Source organism: Botryllus schlosseri, chromosome 2, assembly GCF_051294905.1.
Source record: "Botryllus schlosseri isolate E-star chromosome 2, Bs_hap1, whole genome shotgun sequence".
NCBI lineage: Eukaryota > Metazoa > Chordata > Ascidiacea > Stolidobranchia > Styelidae > Botryllus > Botryllus schlosseri.
Genome location: NC_137237.1, coordinates 18,572,400 through 18,588,651, shown reverse-complemented (window position 1 = coordinate 18,588,651; position 16,252 = coordinate 18,572,400). Strand labels below are relative to the sequence as shown.

General features: G+C 41.3%; 1 protein-coding gene across 3 annotated transcripts in view; it reads left to right on the top strand.

Annotated features, from left to right (window-relative positions):
- The first annotated feature begins 9,246 nt into the window (after positions 1 to 9,246).
- LOC145433971 (solute carrier family 2, facilitated glucose transporter member 5-like) overlaps positions 9,247 to 16,252 on the top strand; it is a 29,063-nt gene continuing 22,057 nt past the window's right edge. Inside the window, exons 1-4 of one of the 3 annotated variants that reach the window (XM_080311228.1) lie at positions 9,247 to 11,113; positions 11,181 to 11,329; positions 11,418 to 11,542; positions 12,116 to 12,380. In XM_080311228.1, coding sequence (XP_080167354.1) covers positions 11,195 to 11,329; positions 11,418 to 11,542; positions 12,116 to 12,380 — 525 coding nt within the window. In that variant the 5' untranslated portion in view covers positions 9,247 to 11,113; positions 11,181 to 11,194. Of the gene's footprint in view, positions 11,330 to 11,417; positions 11,543 to 12,115; positions 12,381 to 16,252 lie in introns of all 3 variants that reach the window. The other 2 variants (XM_080311229.1, XM_080311227.1) reach the window with 2 other exon arrangements.

Here is a 16,252-nt window from a genome sequence, read left to right as displayed (position 1 = left end):
TAGTTGGTCTGTGTATTTTTGGTATAGTCTTACTCGGCGCTTGCGTAATCTCTACCACGAAATCATAACGCATGCTACTAAGGATAACCTGATGATTGATTCGTGGCATGGGAACGATTCTTAGTTCGCATACATTTTGTAAAATAATCATTTGAATAAAAAAACAATGAATAAAACATTTGTTACCGCACTTCAAGTCACGCCACCGGCAAACCTCTCGCGGCACCTACGTTAAAAATCATTGTTTACGGGAAATTCATGTGGCCATCATGAACGTTGAAAAACGCTACTGTGACGTCATATTGATAACAAGTCGCTTGCGGCCCTTGCCCCACCACCCGATATTGTCACGAGCCGCCACTGTACAGCAGTATAGCCAACACCCCCATCGCACGGATTTTGGGCGTTTATGATGCAATAAACATATGAAATCAAGATTGACCCCGTTCGCCTGCTAGACTTTTTACATCAGGCAACGATATCAATTTCATTGATTGGCTGAATAAGCATCATTCGCTGACTACCTCTATGTAGTGTATTTCGTTCTTGACGTTGCGTGATTGCGGGTCAAGCTCACAGCAGAGAGTCACTAAATATTCGAGCAAACTTTTTTAACAAATCTAGTACAATTTTTGAGTCAAGTAGAATTTTTGATGTCAAGGTGCATGCTCGTTTAGTGTTGATTTTTTATGCTGCCATCGCCATGCATACAGTGGCCCGCAGTTGAAATGAAATAAATTCCAACCAAGGATGTTATAATGAAGTGAAAATTGTAGTATATGAAAAAGGTTCACAGTGCAGAACCTACCAAGGTTCGCTTGTAAACGTGAACCTCTAAATTTATGAGGCTTACACACAGAACGCGAACGTCAACATCACGTTCACGCCATCCCTAATAATAATGTTCTGCGGCTCGCAGCGTCTTTTGCTGGTAAAATACGGCCCGTTATACATGATGAGTTGCTTATTGCACCACAAAAAATACGCCCGATTGGGGTGTTGACTATATTGTAAAACTTAATTTCGAGATAGTATCTGTAGCAAGTGTAGAAACTATTTTCGTACTCTGATCAATATCAATGTAGAAATAGTCTGACACCTTGGGAATAAATATATTGTCCGGTATAGCCTAGACAAGAGGTCTCAAACTCAAATGTGGTCGCGGGCCAAATTTCTGTTTTTTGATGGCGCTGCGGGCCGCAGCACTAATAATACGGGCATTCAATGTATTTCCATCAGGTAGGCCTTATTTGACGGGACCTTGCAGACTGGCATTGCACACACATCGTGAAAATGTGTGTTACTATTGTGAATTCACGCCTGGCACGAAAGAAAACACATTTTTAAATAATGAATAAAATGTTGTTGTACTTTGTATAGTTTGTCAAAATATATAATTATAGACACCATGCGATCATACAAATACATCATGACATCGCAAAAGCTGTCGCGTTATAATTTTGCAGCTTGCGGACATTTGACGAGTCACAATTATAGGTAGACTACTTTAGAATTTAAAAAAGATTGATCTGATATCAGAGCATTAGAGCAGCACAGCCAAATTCAGGTTTCCGGGCATACTCCTGATAACTAGGTTCTTGATCATGTCATTGCCAAAGTCAAATTAAATCAACATTAGATTTACCTTCGAATATCCGAGGTCGACTTCCGAATTCCGATACCTAAGTGTTGGAGGTTTACCTAGGCTCCTCCTCGCCACCTCATCCGCGTCAGCGGTGTCTTACAAAAGCCTAGAGGTGGGCCGTGCTATAAGTCGGCAGTTACGGAAAATAAGAAGGATATCGGCCCGGCGTAAATGACCATAGTAGGCGACAAACACCATTTTGGGGTATTCATGCAGGAATACCCCCAAAAAAACACACCTTCGAATATGAACAAATCAATAACAACTTGTATCATTGATTAAGGTGCCATGATAATTGACATATCCAATCGCTGAAGAATCCATTGGTGTTACAGCGGTGGAGGGTACCACTAGTCAGGTACCTATACCTGACTCGCCACTTTGGCGATACTAATATGTATAAAGAGACGCAAGAAAGATGATTCAGGATGTAACTAAAATACATCAAGGCGAAAACAGAATGCCAATGGTTACCATTCCAATACCGACCTACTTAGCTAAATACGCAACGCAAGCTACGACCTTTTGATATAATATCATTATTCCCCATATCAATCTGATATTTCGAGGTCGCGCCCAAGTCCAAATCACAATTTTCAGTTATGATTCAGCAACAGGTCATGTTTTCGGAGTGGTTTTAGGATGAATTTTAAGTTCTTAAATCTAAAAAAACAAACATTTTACCAGTTAAATATTGTCGAATACTTCAAAATCCAAAATGCCGACGCGGGCCGCACAACATGATCTCGCGGGCCGCGTGTTTGAGACCTGTGGCCTAGACCGTTAAGTAGGAATACCATGTTGTGGAATCGGGAAAGGAGGACACTTTTATTAAATCGTAGAAGTGGTAGTTGATCGAAACTAAAAACAGCCAATTTTGCAATATTTACTGGAAATATTGTTGAGTTGACTAAAAAAAGTCACCTCTTTCATTCGACTTCCATATGACCGTCTCGTATGTCCGTATTACTTATTTCACGTCTTTCATGCCAATTTTCAGTTGAACCTGTCCATTATCCTAGCTGTAAAAGCTGTAAAGGAAGGACATGGAGGACCTTTCTGGTTCGGTTTATTATTAGCAATTTTGATCAGCTCAATACACCACTAAAATTGCGATGCAATGGAAAGATATAGGAAGGTGTCGAAACGACTTGGAGTAGTCTTTAAAATCAGACACACACCTATAGGCCTAGGCCAGGGGTTCTCAACTCTCCATGTATAACGGGCCGAAATTTTACTTGCATAAGTCGCTGCCAGTCGCATAACATTATTACCATGTATTTGCGAGCTACTATTAAATTTAGGCTACTGTAGCCAATTTACCAGTCGTAGCCCTATACGTACGTTTAGTACATTTTTATGCAATGCATTCTAAAGCAACAATAGACAGCCTTCGTAAGGTTGCATTTTTTGTGTGAATTTGAATATGTATCTTCCAGCGGCGCATTACGGTAACTTTTTCGTTACAGAGGCCATTATCACTTTGAGTTCTCAGTGATATGAGAAGAAGTCTGATGTTTCGGGGTCAGCAATAGTTGCAGAATTCAGCTTTGTCAAGCTAATGATTTTCGCTGGTGTCCTCCCCACGTTTGCCTTGCCAGCATTTCCTCTGCAAATATGTCCACTCTTATAAAATGCACCCAGATAATTAGCTATGCAACGTCTGTGGAGTCGTTGGATTCGTCCAATGCTAGGCTAATGTAATGTAGTCTACGCGGCAACGTGCAATAAAAGATCGACTGACATTGCTGCTACTCTTGTGGTCGCGGTTGCATCAGACAACTGTAGCTTCGATTTTGTCATGTGATGGTGTTCTTTTCTGCTAAGCTCCGGAAACAGCAATCATTCGCACAGTATATTAAAGTGTTATTGAAATTACACCATCTCTAGCAGATTTCTTGGGTTTAGCGATATTCCAACGAGTCTGTAATGACGTCGGCAATTTTAACAATGCCTCGAAAGATGGATTGCTGGGCTTGACACCTAGCTACTGTAGCTAGCAACGTTTTTCAAGATCAGACGATATGTGTAATCCAGAAGAAACTTTCGTTGTGCCAATTTAAGCTTCTACGCTTCGTTACGACAATTGTTCGTCGACAATGACAAATTGGTTTTCCATATATATCTGAGAACGCAAATTCATTGTTCCACGCAGTGTTACAAACACAGTTTTTGCCGTTTAATTTACCGTTTCTTTCTCTTGTTTCTGTTCAAATCATTCGCGGTGAATGAAACACTCTTTAAAAGTGTACTACGTAGCGGGATTCTCTTACATCAGAGTCCAGAGGAATGCCCGTTAAAAAATTCTCGAGCATATATCAAGAAAACAGAACACATCAAAGAATGAGTATTCAAACGACACAGAGATGGTACGATAAGAGAGCTAAGTAGCTAAATTAATATTTTACAATACTGTGCCACCAGCAGTAAATGCGTTCATAATGAAAGAAGTCGCGGGCCGCAAGATAAACGTCAGCGGGCCGCACGCGGGTTGAGAACCCCTGGCATAGGCGATGTGAAGAAGAGTCATGTACACTGAATGAAAATTAAAAGAAGATAATATAGAATAGCAAGCGACAAAAGTGAGGTGGAATGTCCAGGAAGGCGAGATCGATTGGTCACGTCTTGGTCTGGTAATCACGAGGATGGACTATAGTTAGTACCTTAAGGAGTCCTCGGAGGACACTTTCAAAAACCTGAAAAAGGAGGAAGTATGCCAACCCTACCGTTAAGGCGTAAGCTTATATCCCTTGCAACTCCTAGTCGAAATTGTTGGCAAAGCGGCGGAAAATATTGATTTTATAATATTATTGTAGTATCTGATTGAATTGTTCCAGTTGTTGTTGTTGCTTAAAAAGTCAGCCTGTATGTATACTTCAGTATTGTGGCATAATGTGGCCTGAGTCGTCGCTAGGTATCGTGGACATTAATACATTACTTAACAGAAATATAGGGTTAGAATTAGCAATGTGACGTCCGCGACGTTATGGGTTCGTGTTCACGTTTGCTTTCACCGAGCGAGATAGTGTAATGGTTATGCGTCCGGCTTCTCGAGCGGTAGGTCGTGGGTTCGATCCCCGGCCGGGTCATACCAAAGACTCGAAAAATGGTATCCGCAGCTATCCTGCTAGGCGCTCAGCAATCACGGATAGCAAGGAGGAGAAAAAAAACGGGGGCGCAGACTAGATGACCTCATGGGGCCGTATCGCAACTCCGTCGCCAAAGCATCTCGATGGTGCAGGCGAGAAAGAATATCATATCTCTCTCTCTCTCTCTCTCATATATAGGACCTTTCAAAAGGTTCGCGTTCACACGACCATCGAAATCATTGATAAACAAAATACATATATAAATTGAGGACTGTTATTAACAATTCATTGAATAGTAATGCTAACATCTACCAGACGTCGGTCGAATTATGGGCCAAACGGTACTCCGGTTTTGGAGTATAGGCGCGGGATCACAAGTTTATCGATCGTGTCAGTGTAGTCGGGTTGGATATACGTATTTTGAAATTTTCTCGAACCTCAGTTTTTATGAGAATTTTTCTGTCGGATCGTATTTCCTGAGCTACGAAATTCAAACGTCTTGCTGGATTTAGATCAAAGCTACATGTGGATACTGCTTGTCCCCATAGCACACTCCTTCTCCTTGGATTATTGTGATACATTCCCGATGTATTCCACATTTATTTATTATGTATAGAGAAGAAAAAAAACTAGAGCAATAGTACGCGAGAAGTTGTCTTCAATGCCGAAAGACCCGAATGCAACTTTTTGACACTATACACTCTTAGCAGAATTAATGTGTATTTCCACCCGTGTACCACCCCGATGTACGGGTATAAATATACAATATACAGCCATGGCAAATGAAATCAGAACCTACCTCAGACTTAGACTGCGCTATAAGTCAAGTATACAACATTTTAATCCGAATTATGCATGCACGTAAAGGCACGTAGGATTTATGAAGGCGATGTAATTCTTAGTTAGGTTCTGTTTTTGCGTACCACCATTTTCTGTGTGGATGTGCACATTTTATTCGCTAAGAGCGCGCAGTCTTTGGTGCTTCGCTCATTCGCGAACCCGTCCGTATACCACCCTTTGCGGCCCTTCAGGTCTGAATACACACTCTTTTGCGGAGAGTGTAACATCTTGACGCCATCAGTGTTCACTACGTCACAAATGATATTCCTGACGTCACGTCGCTATTTGTAGGAATCCCCCCGCACAAATTGTCATCCGGGCTACGTCTTCATGGACGGCAGGTCATTTTAACGCAAAAAGTTTAATCGACGTGATCCCAAGGAAAAATGCAAGTATATAATAATAATACAATAGATCGCCGAATATAACAATATATCATTACCTCACCAGGGCACTGTACATAAAAGACAATAAAATATAAAAGTAAACGATATGTATAAAAGACGGAGTGCATAATTGTAGGGCGGAATGAACACTACTGTAGTCCAACGCTTGTGTGAATAAAATGGTATTGATTTTGCGCTTGAAAAATAGTGAGTCAGATAGTCTGATAGAAAATGGAAGATTGATTTAACGAATCTACAACTTCTGGTTTTTTACCTACATTGCCATGCTGGTACAATTCCACTCATATCCTTCCCGAATTATGGTTCATCGGTTGCAATACATAATAATGCAACGATTTCGCTAATTCAAACCTTAACGCTACGGTGCATTGCGTTATGCGTATAGTGGATTCATTCACGCTCAATAGGACGGTAAGCGAACTAGTATTGCACAAATTCTGCTTACTCGAAGTGCAAAAAAGCATACATATAGGGCTAGTCCTTTTGTAATTTTGTTAAGAAAACGCGAGAATAAAATATGATGCGTTGTACGAGTAAGGGAGAGAAGGCGACTTCTATATCAGAAGTAATATATAGCACGTATAGTTATAAATCAGTGGAACGTTATTACTCAACGAAAATCTGGGGATTCACGAAAGCTTGTAAGTGTTCCCTGGAGGTTAGTAAAGGCTAAGAACCACCGCTGCTATAACCAAGCTGCATTCTAACAGAAAGTTAGTCATGCCATTTGCAGAACTGCGAATGTAATTACAAGAGTACAGCAAAGTGCAGCTATTTGATAGCAGTGTTGGGATGACTCGAGCCAACTTTTTCGTACGACTTGACTTGACTCGGCGCTTCAGAAATGGGGATTGAATCGTGACTCGGAGCAAAATTTACGACTCAGATTCAAGTCATCAAGTAAACAGTGTCGATAAAATAACCGTATCTTACTTATGTTCGGATTGTTCGCGATACGCCGATGTCACTTTTGAGAACAATCAGTCTTTCACTGATTGTACGTGTCACTTGTCCTCGATTGTTACATCACAAATAAATTGACCGCAAACGAGATGATCACAGCTTACGTCAGGGGTCGGGAACCTTTCTCGTCCGAAGAGCCCTATTGACCCTATATTTTCCATTTTAACTCCCAAAGAGCCGTACATGTCAATCAACTAGTACGTCACAATTGCAAAATCGTGGCGTCGTGGTAGCGCAAATTCGAAATCACTGCACGGGATTCGTCGATGGCATCTATTCCCTCTGTGAAATCTCGTACTAATCATGCTGGTTGCCTTATTTGAGTAATTAAGTATGCGAAACGTGAGTTACAAAGATCTTTTGCAAGTTATATATTTTTAATTGTATAGCATTGAGAGGCCTATGATATTTTTCAAAGCTTAAGACAATCAACATTTAGATTTCCAACAGACGCAGATAACAGTAAAAGTATAGGAATCTACTTTTTACACGCTTTTTACAGTTAATGCATCTTTTGGTATTGCATGGTATTCCTGTTGGCTTTGTAGTCTGGTTGAATTGCTGTTAATACGAAAATTGAGACTTTCTTCAGTTATAAGAGATCGTAGGTTCGTTTTGATGTTATTCTTAAATGCGAGGACCCATGATGACATACGTATAGATAGGTGGAGCCAAACATTTTCACTATACAGTAGTATGTATAACCACTGTAATGAGTGGTGTGTCAGTGACGTGGCGTCAGGGAGGCAAGCGAGGCAGTCCCTCACCTGTCTACTAGATTTTGAACATTTTTTACTACCAAAATCACGCAATTTGCCTATTTATTGTTCGACAAAAGAGTGTGAAAGGACAGGTAAGGCGTGTGTGAGGCACGGCCGGGCCATGCCACGCCTTTCCTGTGATAGCGTAATTCATCGAAAACATCATAGAATCTACAATAGGGTTACCATACGTCCTCTTATAAGAGGATTTGTCCTCTTTTTTTACTTCTTTGAAAGTGTCCTCGGAGGACGCCCTTTTGTCCTCTTTTTTGAAAATTTAGGTCAGATTTAGAGCAAATTGTGAGTGATATGCCGTAAATTAGCACAGAAGTGACGCTCCTGCGGGTATTTCGGAGTGAAAAACGGTGATTTTAGCTCTGGGCGGAAAGATGACCTTTTTTTTCAGTCAACCGATCACAAAGTAGGAAAAATTCACCGGTATTTGAAAATTCTTCTCCGGTTTTGCAAGTCTCAAATTTCTGAAAAAGTGTCCTCTTTTTAGATTTCCAAAATATGGTAAGCCTAATCTACAATAACTGATATTAATCAAATGTAATTGTCGTTCTGATTCCGATTCGACTTCTCAATTCTCAAAGTATTCGGTGGTAACATAACGACACACACCTACATTTTAACAGCGACTACAAAGCTACGTTATCAATCAAGAACGTTGATATCAAAGGCGTTGTTTGTAATTTGAATTTGTAATTGCGAATGTCACTTCCACGGCCGTTCATTTCTCGCCGTATATCAGGAAGACAATATGTATTTGAAAACTGCTTCGTGATATAGGCGCCGCCATGTCTCCTAGCTCCTTGATTAATCAACGCATCGTGCAATCCAAGATTTCGTCACGGGTACAACGATTTTGGAAGTGATATTGGTCGCCGGCGCGACTGCAACTTAAATTTGAGGATTTTGAAACAGGGGTTCGAGCCCCAAACTCTAAACAGACCACTGTATTAACCTTTCAAAGACATGTTTATACTACCACAAGAATAATTATGCTGGCCGAGCTGAAGATTTAAACCTTTTGAAGGGGGTGCATCATATCTGATACGGCATGTCTCTGTGACCGATTTCTCCATGTTGACACGATGTAGACATCGGGTACTTGTGTTTTTGGAAAACTGATATTTTTTCGATTCATTTGGTACCTTACTCAGAAATTTTAGTTGACAACTAAAAAAAAATTTACGAAAACCCGAAAAAAATTGGTTATCACCTTAAATTTCCAGATATTTTCCGAGTGGGAAATATCGTCGAAAATTCTGCCAGAACATCAGAAGTCGACTTACACGATATTCCGTGCAACTTTGCATCGTTTCAAACATCAAACCTTGTTCTGGGGAGTTTTGTGAGGCGGTTAGGTAATTGTGGTCACGATTCGGTGATTTTCGAGAACATGGTCAAGTTCAAGTTCAAGTTTATGACGGAAGATAAGTCATAAACTGGCTTACCGTGCCTGCAAATGGTGGGATATGACAAGAGAAAGTATTATTCGTTGTTTCATGCAATAAACCAGTGGTTCCCAACATGTGGTACGCGAGTAGATTCTGTTTTTTCGACCGAAGGGAGTTATTAGTTAAGGTGGGGTTGAACACGAAGATTGTTCTCCAATAAACTTCAGGCTTAGCGTGGCCTCCTCGTAATCGACTCTAGCTTCTCACGCTATTCCCCAGCTACCCCTTCTACGTGGGAGTGCGAGCAACGATTCTCATCTCTGATGACCATCAAGTCGAAGAAACGAAACCGACTTGTTGCGCCCATGCATGACTTTCGATGCGCTGTGAGCAAACATATGCCACGCATTGACCGGCTAGTGCACTGGTTGTCAAACTGGGGGGCGTGAAAGCATCTGAAGGGGGGCGCGAAGCTGCGGCCAACTGGTAAATTTTTTCGCGCTTCGCGCGATTTACCTCCATTTCATTGTTGTGGCTTTGTGTATAGTCCTAATTGCATATTGAAGAATTCCCTAATCAACTGTCATAACCGCCCATGCAATAACATTATTCGTGGGGATTGCTAGCATTCTGGTTGCATTTTGTGATATGACGATAAGAGGGTCGCGCAATTTTTCACTATCATACGCAGGGGCGTGTCTAAAAAAGTTTGAGAACCGCTGAGCTAGTGGAAAATAAGCAAATGCAGCCAACAATTGACGTTTGTTGTTTGCTGTTATTTCATTATTATGTTGTTCTTTTTGTGACTGGTGGTGAAAAAACAATTTCAAGCATCCCATTAACCGTGGGTCCCTGGCTGATAATGCCTGGTTTATTAGTATTTGCTATTACGCCTCGCATACGTCAAATACGTCATTATGACGTCATAAACGATGGAAACATTTTTGACCTCCTTCAGCGCGCGTAACTTATGTATAGGTGGTACGCGAGCACTACATAAAACCTCGAAATGGTTCGTGGGTGGAAAAAGGTTGGGAAACACTGCAATAAACTGAGCGGTAGGGTCCGATTCGGTATTTATCTGGATTATCATTATGACCACTCACTGACGGCTCATTGCTCACATTGCACAGTACTCCCCTTTACCAACCCTCTTGTATAATTTAAATCGAACGAATATAGTTTATGTGTTTATATTCTCATGTATGAGTAGATAGGTAGTGTATTGTTCCATATCAATTTATATCAACTTCTCGACCCTTCGTATTCGGTCCTCTTTTTTGGCTGAGCATGTAGATATACAGTTACTAATGTATTTTATTAGCAGTTCTTACTGTGAGTGAGCGATGCAACGCCTTTTTGCATGAGTATTCAACTTTATATTTATTATTTGATTCAATATAAATGGTCAATTAATCTGTCTTTCACACAGCTAGGCAAATGTAATGACGTTGAATGATCGCTCATACTTCGAAAATTCAATTTGACTTGATTTGTGACATGACTCGTGACTTGACTGGACTTATTCGAGTCACCTTCAAAAAACGAGTGACTTGACTTGACTCGAGTCACCTTCCAAAATCGATTCACTTGACTTGACTCGGGGCAAAATGTGCAATGACTCGAGATGACTCGATACTCGTAGATAGTGACTTGATCCCAACACTGATTGATAGTCGATCTGATTTTATTTACTGTAGTCGATAATGCCGACGGTTGGCCGATGTTGATAATTGAAGAGAATTGATATCCAATCGACAAATCGGCAAAACGATAAATCGGTCAGGCCCGACCCCCATAACATTGACAGGAAGCCGCACGAACGCCTAATTACCCCCAATGGCACAAATAATTGATGGCAATACATCATTATTACATAACAAACACCAACCCTGATGATGGTCCAAACGAAAAATGAATCGATTACCCTCTTCTTTGTATACTCGATAATCTCATTGGCCTATATGTCTTATACTTTTATAACAGCATCAAGCGACTCGTAAAGGTAATTAGAACAATAAACAAGCATTACGCTATTTGACCATTAAATCAGTATGCAATTTTACGAATAGTGATTGCAAATATCATGGGGAACTCACGATACTGTATTTTCGTGATCCTAATGACTCAGCTACCGACCGCACTTATCCAAGGTCTAAGCCTGCTCTCTTTAAACTCAGCCGCTCCTGCTATTGAAACCTTCATAATAAGAAGTCATCAGGTGAATATTACTATTTTGTGGTGGATATGGGACGAATCCAAGTGCTAAATTTTATAGAATCATATTTGACGCAAAATTACTATTGCAGAGTCGATATGGCTCGCTGCCGTCAGAATCGAACACGATGTTGTATCTCACCCTCGCTCAATCGGCTCTTGTCTGGGGATGTGTGGTCGGTGCTTTATCAGTTTCTTCAGTTCTTCGAAACCTCAGGTAAACACGACATAAGTTGGAGGTTCTTCCTTTTCTTCCCCATCACCCCTTTTCAAAAATTTAGAGTTGATTTGACATAGAATTATTCTATTACTCGAAATCAACTGCATATAGGCTACACAGGTTACGATAAACAGATACTTACCGTAAACTGTATAGTAGTTTCATGTCACCGTAGTTTTAAAATAGCGAGGAAGAGGTGCGGAATGTTATTTTTGCAATTAACACGAAACTCAAAACAATCAATTCGTGACAAAAAAATCAAAATATTAGGAGATGCGACCGCATCTCGCTCATCCCCCTCTCCGACATCACTGGAGTACTGGCATGGTAAATTGGTCTCTGACGGGGCGTATGTAATGGGCAGGCGAGGCAAGGAAGCAGGAACGTGATGCGCTACGGAACGACAGGATTTATCGCAATTCGTACCAAGAAAGTTTTTTGTACTGCATACTAGTAGTGTGTTAAAAAATACACCACATCGCATTGAAGATAGACCGATTTTCTGAATTCAGCGCAGCGTCTATGAAATATTTTCAAACGATATAATCCTAATATTCGAAATGTTTTCAGCCCGAAGAACTCGATGCTTTTTTCGCACATCGTAAATATCATCGCCGTTATTGTCAGTGCACCGGTCGCATATTTCACGGCATCGTACGAGTCACTGATCGTAGGAAGGTTTATTACTGGCGTTGCGAGAGGACTGGGGTTCGCCGTGTCGATGGTAATTGTTGCGGATACTTCTGTCAGATCAAGATTGGGATTTTTCCAGTCTCCCTTTGAAGCCTGCGTCGCGATAAGTGCAGTCCTCGGTGCTGGTCTTGGTCACAGCGAGGTACGTGTAAAATACGCGTAACCGCAGTATGAACATTTTGAGGGAAGAACATACATTTTAATAATTATGTGATATCATGAATATCTGTTGTGACGCCATTCGTCCTACTCCCTTATGGTTACTCCACTGAGGCGAAGTGGATATGTAAATACGTCACCACTCCAGACCGCCGTATTTGAAATGCCGACATGTCGTGTCGACCTTTAAATAAATTAGAAATAATAATTAGACCAATATATGCATAGAAATGAATGGTAAGATAGCCTCAAATATATAGCATAGGATTCCCCCGCCATGTGCTTGAGACGGTGAGGAATAAGTAGGCGACTTATTCATTCGGAAAAAATGTACTCATAACTTCGGTTCTTGATTTTCGTACTTGTAACTAACGTGTCTATATAAAAAATCCAGACATTGTATGTAATGGTAAATGATAGATTACCATGATCACACAGCTTGCAGCAGTCTTGATTGTAGTCGTTTACATTTCTGAGCTTATTCATATGATTTACCACCTTATGAAATGAATATACCACCCAACTTTGCTGTGTTGACATATTATATATTTCCCGACAAATCGCGCCAAGTACTACTTACTAGTGTAGGATCAGGATCACTCATCAGCAGGCCTGTTTATTTTTGGATTTCTCCAAAAATAACAAAAATAGCTTATTTTTGGATGTTTTCAAATTTTAGTTTTGGAGGATCTCCAAAAATAAGAATTGAAGGCGTTTTGAGCCCTATTACTACTGAAAAAATCCACCAAAAGTATGTTATTATCATGTATTCAAGTCCTCCAACACATAGATATCATCAGTGATCTTGATCTAACTTTCCAATACATTCTTCACAAATTTAGTCTTTGGCCTGGAGGATGCATTCGAGAGAATATTAATCACTGCGAGACGTCCCCCCCCTTGATTTTCGAGATATCGGCCTCGAACGTCGCAATTGTGGGAAACATCGAGGTTTGGGGTCCAAAAATGGAGGAATGTCTAGCTCTTCAAACTTTCCAATCTTCCAAGCCTTTGCTCCTGAAAAGCGCTCGTCAGTAATGCGCTTGAAACCTCTGATCCTCCACGAAGTTGCGTGCCTCATTGAACTTTGACAACCCAACACCCTCTGACCAGAAAACCTTCCTTGTGGCGGTCCTCGTCCCAGTCCTCACCTGGACACAGGCGTTCGACCAGGCACATGAGCTCCTGCTGCTCCATGATCAGAACATCAAGACCATGAAGCTTCGTGACGGTGGTGCTCAGCTATGTGCGAGCGTGACCATGCGATCGAGAACGATCAGATGGATCCACCACAGCAGCGAAGTTGCACACGCCGGACTGTTTTCGTCCATAACATCAAGGAGTTTGGTACGGTTTCCAGTCAACCAAGAGGCCACCCTCTTCATTGACAATAAACGAGCGTCAACAAACTTGGGTCGCACGCTTTCCATCATCATCATCATCATTGGTTTATTAGCAATTTTATCAGTTCAATACACCACAAAAATGCGATACAATGAAAAGACAGGAAGATGTCGAAGCGACAAGGAGTAGTCTGTGGAATCTGACACCCACCTTGGCCTAGGCGATGTAAAGAGGAGGCATGCACACTGAATGAAAGTAAAGAAGATAGTATAGAAAAAGGAAGCGACAAGAAATAGGGCGGCATGTCATGGGAAACGAGATCGATAGGTCAGTCGTGGTCCGGTAATCTTGAGGATGGACTGTATTTATTTAGTAGTAATTGCTTGTATTTCAACTTGAATGTGGACATGCTCGTCGATCCATCTACTCTGGATCAAGTTGTGTTGCCGTCTGAAGCATCAGCAGATGAGTCCCGTCATCGTGTGGACGAAGTGATTGTGACAGAGATGGCTGTATATGATTTCGCCGTTCCCTTTGCCTCACTTAAGCTGCCTTCCCGTCTTCTCTACGTGTCGCACTGTGAAACTTATAGGAGTACAAAGGCGGAGGGGCGGGCAGGCAGGCAAGGTCAGCAGAAACGTGAAGTGGATTGAGTGGAAGTAGTTTTAGCGTTTCGGTGACCCCTTCCCTCACATAGATGCTGTTTTGTGTGTTTTTGTGCGTTTTCTAATCGTTTACATCGCTCTGACTTGTATATTTCACTGAAAAACATCATCCAAAAAAATCTTATTTTTGGATGTTTTCAAATCTTATTTTTGGAGAATCTCCAAAAATAAAACCCAATATCCAAAAATAAACAGGCCTGCTCATCAGTCATAATACTGATGATTCGTCCGGCTTCTTGATCGGTAGGTCATGGGTTCAATCCCCGACCGGGTCAGACCAAAGACTCGTAAACTGCTTCCCGTGGCTTCCCGCTCGGCGCTCAGCATTCAGGGATAGCATGGAGGAGAATGGATATCCTTACCTTAAGGTTGTATCTCATCTCCATCGTCAAAGCATCTCGATGGTGCGGACGAGAATAAATCTGATCTATCTCTTTCTCTCACATTGGACCGAAATCTGTGCTCTAATTTTATCCTTCAAACCTGCAAATAAGGTATATCTCTTTCAATATTTGAAGTGGAAGCTATTGAAATAGACGAATTCAGATGGTTGGGCCGAATGCATAAAGCAGGGGCGGGCAACATACGGCCCGCGGACAGTTTCCCGTCGTAGTTATGTAAGGTGTCCGGTCAGTACCCAGAATGTATGCAATGCAGGCATGCTATTCATATATTCAGGTCGTGTGTGTGTGCTTGACGGCTTTGCCACGTTCGGTGTCGATTCTCAGATATAAATTTCTCGACAACGCCTTCTCAGCGAGTTAGATTCAAGGCATTCGATAAGTCCGGTACCCAGTGGCGGCACGTCCTATAGAGCAACTGGGGCATTGCCCCACCTAAAATTCTGTTCAATAACAATTCTCTACCATTTATAGACGCACACCAACCTATATATACCGAAATCACAGCGAAAATCGTATTCTTCTTGTCCTTTCGCTTGTAAATGCCCATATATAGCGAAGTCTCTGCGAAAATCGAATTCTCTTCTTTGTTTTCGCTTTGCGAATGCCTAGCCGGGGCATGCCCCGGTAGCGCTCATAACAAGCTTTCACTGTCTATTCTCTCAAAGCCGCGCACAATAAAGAAACGGTGATTTACTCTCTCCCATTCATAAAAGTACCGAGCAACCGGGGCACAATAGCTCTGTGCCCCTAAGGTGTGATGTAACAATCGTATCTATAGCTGAACTCGGTTACCGTCATATGCGTTTAATCGACCGTTGCTGGTATAGGTTGATTTTGATGGTGTTTCACACCATGAAACTCTTGAAACTTCGTATGTCATGTCGTGACGGTGGTATTTAACACTGCCCCAAGTTTCAGGGTTTCTCTACTTAAAGTTTAGGGTAGTAATTCCGTTTCCTGAGTTGAGTGTGTGCTGATCCGTCATGTATCGCAAACAGATTTTATTCAAAAGCCGGTATTGGTATCCATTGATTTTGACGATGTTCAATACTGAGATCGGTTATGACATTTGGCACGGCAAGTCTTAATGTTAGTATCGAACGCTGTACCAAGTTCTAAGTTTGTCACTGAACTGCGTTAGTGGTAATTTCGTTTCCTAATTCGAGTGAGAGCTGACTCATCATTTATCGCTAACAGATTATATGCAAAGCCGGTATTGGTCTCTATTGATTTTAACGATGCTCCTTACCTAGCAGAGATGAGCATGGATTAGGATTAGGTTTTGAAAAAACAGGATTTGTGAAATTTTGGCGGATTTGGATTGGATTTGGATTAGACATTTTTTTCAGAACAGATTAGGATTTGGATTGGATTTATCTATTTTCTGGGAGATTGAAATGTCGTGTGGCGAATGGCGACAAACTTTATTCGGATCAGTTATT